Here is a 12,145-nt window from a genome sequence, read left to right as displayed (position 1 = left end):
TATATATTTACTAAATACCCAAAGGTTAAAGTGGTGTTATAGTTAGGTGAAAATGTCAGTTTAAACCTAACATTTTAAACTTGAAAAACACTGAAATTTAAGTAACTGTGACTCGCGCCCTCGCCATGCTCAGTAATGTTATTTCAGAAGTCATCGGCCATGTTATCAATGATGTCGTAGAACATGTTGTGAGTGATGTAATATGTGAAATCATCAGCAGTGCATGGCTAAGGTTGTAGTTATAGTAACTTGAAATAAATATACCTGATTAATTTCAATGTTTTTTTAGCTTAAAATGTTCTATTTAAACTGACATTTTCACTGAACTATAAAATAACTATAACATCACTCTAACCTTAAGTTTTTCAGTGAGTTTCTGAGTTTTTTTTTAATGCAAAGTAACATTTTTTTTTTTTAAATATATTTTTATTGCAGGAATCAGTAAATCAGTACAGTAACGACCAGCATTGTATCACAAGCAATATTAACAGAATAAAGTCCTCTGGCCCCCCTCCGTAATGCAAAGTAACATATTATTACTGTACCTAACTAGAATTATATGGTTAAAGAAATGTTCTAGTACCATACATAGCTATGCTAACCCTCTGCCACGCTCGGCCTCGACTGTTCGTGGCAAAGGATTTGGCCATACTCCCAACTCCACGTGGATGGCCACCCCTGCCGAGAGCTGGCTTCTAGAGCCCACAAACCCAAACCATTTGCTTTGATTTGATTTGGGATTTATATAGCGCCTGGCTACCCAAAGTCTTCCCCGTGCTGACGAAAGGTTCTTTAGTGTAAGCAGGAGATTATTGTACCATGGGGTGTTCCTAGACTGGGTGTTTTGGTTAAACCTCTTTTTTAAAGTTGCACAAGACTCCAGGGACTGGCTAATCCAGTTTGCTGGTAGTCCTCCTCTATATTGCCCTCCACCAGTGACATTGAGTTCTTCAAGCTGTTTGCCCAGGTATCTGGGTCTATGTTTGACCAACTTCTAGTGTCAGTGGACATAGCCATGCCCTTGATCTGTGTGGCTAGATTGGGAAATCCAAACTGAATAAGTCTATGATCGGACCAGGGTACTCTGATAACATTAGTTACCGAGACCTGGGGGTCATTAGAAAAAACTGAAGGGACTCCATATCATCCTATAGACGGGCCATCAAGGATTTCAAAGTGGAGGTTAAAATCTCCTAATAGTGTAATGTGATTTTTGGTTAGGGAACGATTAGCTAGCGTATCTGGCAGAGCATCTAAGAAAGTGGGCAAGGGCCTGGTGGTCGATAAACCAGAATGCCAGAAAATGTGAAAGTGTAATATCGAACTGTGCGCTTTCTCAATCTGGAAGAGAGAGAGGCGTCAGGGAGCAATTAAGGATAATTGCTATCCCACCTCCAGTTTTGTTTTCTCGATCTACTCTTCTTGAGCCAAGTTTCAGTTACGAAAAGTACATCAGGGTGTCCTCCTCCAACAGAGTTCTAATGGCAATAGCATGCCTAGGAATAGATTTGGCATTAATTAATCCAAAACTCCAAGAAGAGACGAAAGGTTTGGTGACCGATCCGAGCTTGTCCCTAGGGGAGAGTAACTGAAAGCCGCACTGCTTACAGTCCCCTGCGGGATCAGACCGTTTGGAGGGGCCCAGAATCAGTTTACATGGGGGAGGATTGCGAGGTCTAAACGCTAAGAGCTTCTCGCTTGTATATTTTATAAGACCTATGCGTGAAGGAGGGGGTTCCTAGCCCCTGGGCCCAGTTGAGCGGCGTACAGGCACAGACGGGCTTGCCTTTGGTGCGTTAGTGGCACGGGCCCGTTCGCTGCACATCCGGCATAGCATGGGATTTTTATCGCTAGCCTGAAGCGGAAAGCGCAAATAAGGGTGAAGTGGAAGTGGAGTAGAGCCTCTCCGCACAATCGGCAAAGCTGTGGCAGACCGGAGGCAGAGTGCACAAGAGTGAGGGCCGAGGCAGCGCTTGAGTCAACACGCCTGCAACCCTCCAGCTCGGTAAGACTAAGAGCACATATACAAACATATTAGACCTTAACTTCTTAAAAACTACTTAGCAGACTTGCACCAAATAACAGTTCTAGCTGTCTGCCAAATGTGCGTATATCTGTTCAGTCGTTGGACTGTAGTGCTGTTCAAAAATCCTTTTCTCAGCCAAAGTGGTAACTACATTACGGATAAATAAACTAAAATATGTGGATACATTTCCAGATTCTCTGTCTAATCAGTGCACCTGACTGGCAATATTAACTGGATACTTAGAAAGTGACACGACGATATAAAAAAGAGAAATCTATTGCAGCCTATAACACTAGTATGACCTAGATGATCCTACATAAATAGCACATGTACCACTTACAAAATTAAAACGTAACTTTTGAAGTAGTCTTAAAATGGTTTATAAACTGAAATATAGTTAAAGTGAAACATAATAAAGGAGTATCGTTTAGCGCCTGATACACCATCAGTTCCTTTTCAAGACCAAGGCACCGCATTAGAAATTAGAGCAGATAAACACAAACAATCTGCATCAAGTGTCAGTTAAAGTAAAATAAAGCCAAGGAAACAGCCACAAATATAAAAGAAAATATATATAAATATACAAGGGCAACTATTGAAAAACCATGTCAGACAGGCGTATCGAACCATGTAAGAATGGGAATAAGCCCATGTTTAGAAGGACTTGGACTTGTTGATTGTGCTTTGCTCAGAAATTACATAAACCTAATGAAAACCACATGTGAAAAATGAATCCTGTATTAGATAAAAGAACAGAAGACCATGAATAGGAATAATAATTTCAGAACAATTCTCAGTAAAAAAATATATTGAACATCGGGGCAATTATACAATTGTCTACAGAGTTCTAAGGAAGCTAACATCTTTCATGGTTATATTCAAATCATATAAATCTGAATTTTGAAACCATCAGAATTGGAAAATGTTTGATATTGTGGTGTTCTGCCTTATGAATAATCAAGCTAAAACGTTGATTCGTTCAGGAGTACTGCACCAATCGTTTCACAATAGTGTTCTAGTTTGTCTTTCAGCTTTAATAAAGCGGCTTCACAAGCTTCAAAACATGTGTTGGCTGATTTTACCTCACATTTGTACTTAACAAAAATGTGTTAGGCTTAATTTTTTTTACATTGGCTTTCTATCTTCGTGAACATGACGAAATAATAATACATGTATTGAGGTTATATAAGTATTTTGATGGTTAATTCCGAGAATTACATTTACATTAAATTGGGGACTCTGTAAAGCAGTCTTCAGATTCCATTATTCGGTGCCTCTAAAGTTTTGTTCATTTAGAATATTACACACTAGGAAGATGACTTGTGTGTTCGGAGTGCAATTTGCTATGGGCAGAGTTTTCTCATTCACCTTGCATTGCATTTTCTTGAGGTCCCCTTGTCTTTTACTTTTTGACTTGTTAGGCAGGCTCTATTGTTACATGGGGATTTGAGATCTCCTCTTGTTGTTCCTGTTTTGAGACATGAGCTCATCCTCTGTAATATCTGGAAGGTGATGAACATTTCACTCGTTAATATCTATGAGGAGATGTGATATCCAGCACCCCTACACATACAAGTTCTCATTCTAGTAATGATTGTCATTCACTGTGTTCTCCCTACAAGTGTTGTGAAAACTCAACTGCTGTGTCTTGAAGTGTCCATGGAATCTCAGCCTGCTCTGCCTGGGAATGTCTGTGGGATATCTTGCTATGGCTAATAATCTTAAACTGTTTTGCATTCTGTTGGAAGTCACTGTGTTTCTTCCGTGGTGGTTGGTCTCTTTAAAGTTCTGTGAGAGCTCTTGCTGCACTATCTAAGATAGTTTCTGTAATAATGTTCTGCTATAATGATACAAGAGCTGTATAAGTGTACTCTGCTCTACTGTGGAATGCCTGGCATCTCAAACTCTTTAACTTTTAGTGTGATTAAACTGTTTATGGATGGGTTGGAATATATCACTTTACAAAAACTGGAAAAGACATCAAATGGCATTCTGTTGCATATGGGTGGAATGAAATACATTAATTACTGTGCTCTTTGCAGGTGTGGTTATGTATAACACCCTCCCGAAAAGGCTCCAAAGTCTGTAGGTCATGCCACTGTAGTGTGGTCGCCTAGTAGGGCCAGATCAATCAGTTATTTAAGAACTTGCCCTTTGGATGTCATAGGGATCCTCAGGCAAAATGCTGATGATCTGCAGTGCTTCATCCTTTTAGCTGCAAACATTGGAGCACGTTAGTGTTGTGAAATAGGAGGAATATAGAGACATACAGACATTTAAAAGTATTACAGTATCTCCAAAAACCGTTTGCAGGTACCCCACAGAACGTCTGCTAGCACCCAGCAGAGCTCCAGTAGTCCCCTACTGAGATCTGTGACATTTCCCCATTCTGTCTTTCTCTTCTCTGCAGTTTTCTTGTATTGTACATCCCTCTATCTCTAGTTAATTTAGTTTTTCTTCTCTTCTTAACTATCTGTCCTTATTTTCTATGTTAATTACCCTTTAATCCACTGTGTCTTTTTTCCACCATTGCCCTCAATTTCCATTTTACACTCCCAAAGCCTGTCTGTCCCTCTCTTCATCTCATTTGTCGTTCTCCATTTCACTTTCTCCCTTCATCTATCTTTCTTCCCTTCCATGCAGCGAATTTAGTCATCAGTGCACACCTCTTAATTCTTTTAGTTTCCCTATTCTTTTTTTGTCTTTTAATCTTCCTCAGCTTTCCCCTTAAATCTCGGTCTTTCACTCACCCTTCCCAATTTCCCTACCTATCTTCCACATTTCTATCACCTTCACTTTACTACTCCCTTCTCATATCCAATATCCTTTTTCTGTATTTACCTACCAAAACTCCTTTACACGTCCCTATACAGACTTTCACTTTTAAATGCTCAGAATTTGACTGATCGAAGTATAAGCCATTTGTGAGTCCTATGATATTGGCACTCAAGTAAGCTAGAGTTGGGTTCAAAATATTACATGTTTTTCTCTTAGTTTTTTCTCTACACCACAACTTGAATGATTCATGCACGTTACCATAACGCTGACAATGCATTGGAACTCGGACTTCTCTAGTTGATTACTTTATTTTTATACCACTGGGATTATTTTCTACCTTGGCAATCTGTTGCTTGCAACTAAAGAAACTTTTCTGCATAAACACCACAGAAAACAGCCAACGAGCCTCAGCAAAGAATTAGGTCATTTGAGAATCCTATGGGGTGGGGTGCAGGTGTTTTGATATTGAATGGCCCTTTTACATTTTTCCCCAGTGTAACATCCACTGTCACTGGAAAGTTGTGCATTTGGTTTGTGTCCTTTGTTTACTTTGGGGTCATGACGACTCTTTGGTCTTCAAAACAAATTAAGTATCTGTCTGACTACGCTGAGAGAGAACAACAGGTAGAATTACCGTCTTCGGTTACTTAAAATACAAGGGAGGAGAAATCCTTTCTTTTATATACAACCCTCACTCACTCTAATGGTGACATGCTTCATCATTGGGTTCCTCCTGGCTGCTCATGCTAAAAGCCAGGACGGCCTCAACCATATTCCATGGAGCTCCCTGGAATACTGTCGAGCCCATCCTGTTCACATTCCAGGAGAACGTATCCTAGTCTTCCTTAATTCTTCAGAAGATCTCCCCTCCCTTCCAAGTGTTTTTTTCCACCTGAAACAGGTGAAAAAGTGCTTTGCTCTTAGCCAATTATTATTATTAATCTGGGAAAAGCACCTATCATTCACAACAGATCTCTCTCGGAGAGGTGGTTATTCAGTAAAATATGGTATGGAACACCAACGAAAGGTACAAAATGTGTGCACGAGAGCCTGCTAGGAAAGATTGAGTACCGAAACCAAAGGACACATTGAAGCCTTTGATATTGAGACAGTTAAATATTTTGTTGCCATCAGCCTTAAAAAATATATATTAACACATTGCTCTCAGGCTAGACCTCAAGGCTTCCCACCCACACGACTAAAAAGGGGACCCTGAAGGCATGATGCTTCCAGATCTACATCCTGGAATTTTAAAGAGATGTGGGTTTGAAGATTGACCTAGAAAAATAGGGTCTGCCTCAGAAAAAGGATCAACATTGATACAAAAGTTTAATTACGCAGATCAGAGAAGACACTGACCTCAAACTGAAGTATGGCAAAATAAATCCTATTGATCCTGAAACTGGAAAAATCAGATCCAACCACTGGTTGATCTTCCTAATCAGTATATAGGCCACACTACCCGGGTCATCAAACAGTCCATCCAGTCCAGAAGCACTGACACAAAACACCGCAGTATCAAGTCAGAGGTTTTGGAGACAAACCGTGAAAACGGACTTGAAAACCTCAAGTATGAATTTTGTCCAAGATCAAACAGTGACTGTTGAACTTTGTTACACACAAAAATACAAACGACCTGGTGGATTCTAAATAACTAGTTATCGTCTGGACAATGACTGTGTCTATTCTGAAAACTATCTTGGACTCTGTTATACTGATGCTAGTAATGGCTAGTGGAATGAATTTTCGTTTACTTTAACTGGTCGATATTTTGTTCTCGCGTGACTAAAGTTGAATTTATCATGATGTTTTTGTTATAAAACTTCAGTTTTCATTTTGTTATATTTTTAAAACCATGTCCCTCTAACCTCTGTAGAGTTTGCTGCGTTCCACAACGTCTGAAGAACCAGCCAAGCTGCTTAAGACCAAGTCTCAAGGAGAGATTGCGAAAATGCCTGCTGCTCCAAAAAGTTCTCTTACTGATGGCAGGTAGGACTTTTAACAGAATCTGCTTTTCTTTTGTTATCTGCTTGCTTGTTTGAATGGCTAAACCAAATGAATGTGCATATCCAAACACTGATGAAGATTGTCTGCTGCTCAACATATGAAAGTAGGTAACCGTTTTTAATGTGAATGAGACTCAATACCGGGTTTAGGTAACAAAAAACATGATTTATTTATGTTGCTGCCATGTGTCTGGTTTCTCAGAACATTGTAGTGTCTACTGCACACTTTTTGTTCTAATATTCCTTAGACAAATTAAATCCTAATTTGCACGTCATTTCTTATCAAATATGTAACTCTATAGTATATATATATGTGAAGTAGTGTGGCTCACTGGTTAGAGGCGGCAGACCCGAGAGCAGAGGACGGCCCGGGACCAGGGTTCGATTCCCGACGCGGCAGGTTTCTGGACCAGGGTCAGCGGACTCGATAATTCTCTCGCCTCGGTGCCCACTCTGATCAGCGATCACACTCGGCAACTCTGGGCATTAGCTTGCCTCATCTTCACTAACGGCCCCACCAGACCGCCGGGGATGCCTGGTCTCACCCTGGAGATACCCATTAAGGGACCATCTCTCAGGGAAGCCAGGAAGGGTTTCGCAGCGGTCGAAGCGCGGAGATACTCCTCCGGGAGTCGATCCTAGCGCTATATAAACCTGCAATTAATTAATTAATTAATAGTGATAGCAACATTGGCATTGGAGAACATTTCTTTGCCTGCAGGAAAGATCAGCAGTTAGGGACATTAGTGGAATGTGAACTGCTGTTAGAATATAGTCATTGTTCTAACGCATACTTTCTGCAAATTCCTTACCTTATGAATATCTCCATTGTGCCAGACTGGATATGAAAAACTCTCTACCAATAGCTCTTCAGTGCTGCCAGGTGGGACCATCTAACTGAATTTACATCTCCTCGTACACAGAATTGAAAACACCAGCGAAAAGGCTTATGTCACCTCCTAAGTTAGCCAAATGCAAATTGAGGCATCAGCCTTCCCTCAATCAGATGTCCCTCTTTACCTCCGTTAGATCTATAGGTTGTACTCGGCTGATTCCAGTTCCAGCTATTGTGCTTCATGAACCTGAAGTCCATCAGGGAGTGGGAAGCCAAGTTATTCTTGGCTCTGCCCCTTAAGGAGACCCCTAAATACCTTGTCATAAAAGTCCAGTAATTTGTAACTACAAGAGCCATTGCTGCACAATGCCAAGAGTAGAACATACACCTGAAACAAATCCTGTTCCATCAACACTCTTTTCCTTCGCCCATTGAGCTACTGTAATATTTTATTAGTGAGTCTCAATTCAGTGTTCTTTGGCCCTGCTTGAAAAGATCCCAATATTACCACTAGAATCTTGTGCAGTCTTCCTAAGCTTACGTACACCTCATATCACTCTCAAGCTTGCATGTTGTTCACACAAGTGAATTCACAAGAAATTAAAACTTGTATAGAAGACAGCTAATGATTCTGCCCCTCGACTACCTCTTCAATCATAGCCCAATAACCTGCCCCCCAACACCAAACATCTGCTGTTCTTTCTCTCCTAGTTGCACTTATGCCACACTGTGCCAGCGCTAGTTTATAAGTAGAAAAGAAATACATTCAAGATTTTTCTTGGAGCCAAGGTTTATAATTATGATACATCTTGAACAGTCGATACCAAACATTTTTCGGCAACAACTAAAAACGTTATCAATTGGCATTGCAGTGGAATCGACTCGCCCGATAAACAAATAAGGGCTTGGCGAGCTGATCTGACTCCAATCTTTTTTTTTTTTTTTATAGTCCTCATCTCATCATTAGCGTCTGCAAAACAAACAAAAGTCCTTGCTGCACCCCTTGCTTCTGTTACTGCATTGGCTTTAGTCCTAACCAGGACAGCTTCTTTGTACGAGGCTGGGTGTAATCATTGGACCAAAAAGACGTTTGACCAACCTCATTTCGATACCCCAAGATAATAGTGGTGTCCAGATGTATTGGTACTTATCATTCAAATGACCCTGGTCCAAACGAGCCATAACAAATGCAGAACCCAGCCAATTCTCATACAACGGGGGCCTAGAGTCTTTCCACAGTTTGCAGATCTCTCGTCGGGCGATTAAAATCAAACAAAAAAATAAACCCACTTGTGCACTAGAAAACTAATTTGTGATATCATTGTACAACCCAAAAATGACTAATGGTAAGTTCAATTTAAGCTTCGTTTTAAAAATGCCTTCAAGGGCCCGCTCGACGTTATTCCAGAAACCTCTTTGGGAGACACATTCAAAGAGTATATGTATGTCATCCGCCTCAGCAAACTTGCATCTTGGACACTTCGGGAGGAGCAAGGAGCAAATCTTGCTATTTTCTTGGGTGTATAATACAGTCTATTAGTAACAAAAAATGGTTCTTTTTAAGGGAAGCTGGGTTAACATACTTATATAGAGTTTGGAGGGATAAGATTAACAGCTGTATCACCCAAAATGGATAAGTTCCAAACGAGATGAGATGGAGGGAGATCCGCATCGTCAGCATCCAGCAGATTCCTATACCAGTGTCCGGCCTCCTTTTTTGTAAACTTTGTATTTTGAAGTCGGTACTCGATTTCCCAGTTGCCACCTATGAGCTCCATCTCAGCTGTAAACCAGGAGCACAATTGCAAGTGTTTAAATATAAAGAAGGAGCTGCCTATTTTTGATCTTAAGACCTCCCAAGGAAGAACTCTATCAGATGATATAAGGTCAGACCAGTTTGTAATTCCTGCCTTCTTAATAGGGAATGCAAGACTGTATGCCAGGCATTGAGGTAGCCCGGGAGAATCCCAAATGGGAGCAAAGTCAGAATAATAACCAATCCCCCATCTCACTCTCACTCTATACCACACATTGAGTGCTATTCTTAGGACTTTTAGACAGACCTTCTTGAAGAACCTTGGTGCCCCAAACATATAGAGAAATCCAACTCCTCCCCCCCCACCCCCCCCCCAACCCCAAGACTGGCCATCACGCCCAAAATCTTCCCTCAGTTGGTTTCAACAGTGCTGGTGAGCAAGAAGCGTATGTATTTAAACTGGAAGGTGAATGCGTACCAAAGCACATCTGGGAGAGCTAGACCAACCTTAAGTAGCCTCCATCTCAACTTCTTCCAGGATAGCCTGACGTTTTTGTTAGACCACACAAAACTTCCTATTTTGCCTTGGATTTTACTCAAAAGTTTACTGGGGAAGTCGAGGGGAATAGAGCTGAACAAGTAGGTCAGTTTTGGCAGGATAACTATCTTAACAGGATTTACCCAGCCGTAAACAGTCAGAGGTAGATTCTGCCATCAGAAAAAAGATGATCAATTTCCTTGGCCACTTTCCTCAGGTTTATCAAAGGGATGTCAACTACATCTTGGTCTATGGATATCCCTAAATACCTTAATTCCATTACTACAACTTCCGGTCCAGTTGTCTACTCCCCAGAACATTACCTCCGTCTTGGAGGAATTGACAAGGTACCCAGAGTACAGACCAAATTCCTTCAGGGTAGCCTCAACCCTTAGGAGTACCTCCACTGGGTTGTTGGTATAAACCAGCAGATCATCCGCGTATAAGGCTTACACCTGTAGTCTAAGACGTGGAAGGGGCTAATTTGGTCAACCAATCTCAAGGCTTGAGCAAGAGGCTCGATGAAGATGTCAAACAATAAGGGCGAGATGGGACACCCCTGTCTTGTTCCCCTTGTTATATTGTTGCTTGGTGTCAACAAGCCATTCTAAAGAATAACTGCAGAGGCACCCTCGTAACAACTTATAAGAGTCTGTATAAACGTCGAGCCAAATCCCATCATTTTTAGGGTTTCCAAAAGGAAGACCTAGTTGACCTGATCAAACGCCTTGGCTGCGTCAAAAGCAGCCACAGCCAAGGGCTCTGACAGTGCCATCGCTAAATCTATGCTACCTATTAGCTGCAGTGTTTGCTCCTGAATGAATCTCCCTGGGATGAAGCCCTTTTGATCTACATTTATCCCTTTTGATCTGCATTTATCAGCTGCGGGATTATCTTGACTAATCTCCCCGCTAAAATGCTCATAAAGATTTTATAGTCCGTATGAAGCAGGAAGATTGGCCTATAGGAGTCCGCTTTGAGGGAATCTTTTCCCGGCTTCAAAATAAGAACAATCGTGGCCTCTTTCCATGATTTAGGTACCCTATCATCAAAAGGGCACCAACTTTTTCGCCGTACTCGTAATTTTCCATGTTGTGGGCTAACCACTGTGCTCTTACTTTATGGTCTAGCTTCCCCCTATAATCCAGATGCAAACGCCGAGGACCTGTGTCAAATTATCAGGATGACAATTCAACCTATCTCCTTCAAGCTTAGAAATCTCCCTTTCCAATGTCTGAAATTCTAAAGCCTCTTCCCTGTTCTTGGAACAAATCAGACTATGTAGCTGTCCACGCAGGTGAGCCTTAAATGCATCCCAGATGTTGAACTAATGTTATCAGAAAAATAACCTATTGTTGAAATTTTAAGGGCACCAATGATTTCGGGGTTAGACAGCATTACGCTTTTCAAAGTCCACCTAGAATTGGGACTTGGCTTATTCCCTAAGTATGAAAAGGAGATTGGAGCATGGTCTGAGAGAATGCATGGAAGAATAGAAATATATACTAAATTCTCCAGACCCGACCTGTCTGTGAGGATATAGTCGATTCTGGAAGAATGACTGTGTGTTTTGCTAAAAAACGTAAATCCTTGTTCTATACCCTTTTTAGCCTTCCAAACGTTGACTAGACCAAGCTTGTGAATCATATTAATCATAGCCCGACGAGTATGGGGGGGCAGCAGCATATTGACTATAGTTTGATCTATCCTGAAGAGGGTTGAGAAGAACATTGAAATCACATCCAATTTTTACCGGGGTGGTGACTTCTGTTAATTTGGTCTGTGCTCTGCGTAGGTAGGCTGGATCGATGACATTGGGGCCATAAAATGAAACAACAGTAAGATCAGCTCCCCCAATATCCAACTGTGCTATTATCCATCTTCCAGATTGATCAGTTGAGACTGATTTAATAGTGCCTCCTATGCCTGATCTAATTAGAATCGCCACCCCCTTTCTATGAGCTGTCTGCTCAGAGGAGCAATAATGCTCAACCCATCAATATTTTTCAAAGACGGCCTTACACTCCAAACAGCTCAGGTGAGTCTCTTGCAAGAGACAGACCTGAGCTGAAGATTGTTCTACAAATTTCATAACTAGCTTTTGTTTGCCTGGACATCGGAGCCTGTTGATATTCCACAAGACATACCAAGTCTTGGTACTCATCGTGATTTGTGGGCTCCTCCAACAACCCAGGCCTTAATCAAG

General features: G+C 41.2%; 1 protein-coding gene across 5 annotated transcripts in view; it reads left to right on the top strand.

Annotated features, from left to right (window-relative positions):
* Window positions 1–12,145, top strand: part of MYO9A (myosin IXA) — a 1,208,318-nt gene that overhangs the window by 888,640 nt on the left and 307,533 nt on the right. For all 5 annotated transcript variants that reach the window (XM_086959231.1, XM_086959230.1, XM_086959229.1 and 2 more), the window contains one exon: window positions 6,681–6,793. In XM_086959231.1, the coding sequence (XP_086815357.1) occupies window positions 6,681–6,793 (113 nt within the window). The remainder of the gene's footprint in view (window positions 1–6,680; window positions 6,794–12,145) is intronic.

This window comes from Lissotriton vulgaris, chromosome 2_2 (genome assembly GCF_964263255.1).
Source record: "Lissotriton vulgaris chromosome 2_2, aLisVul1.2, whole genome shotgun sequence".
In the NCBI taxonomy this organism is placed as follows: domain Eukaryota; kingdom Metazoa; phylum Chordata; class Amphibia; order Caudata; family Salamandridae; genus Lissotriton; species Lissotriton vulgaris.
The sequence above is the reverse complement of the archived record's forward strand: the minus strand, read 5'-3'. Positions and strand labels throughout refer to the sequence as shown.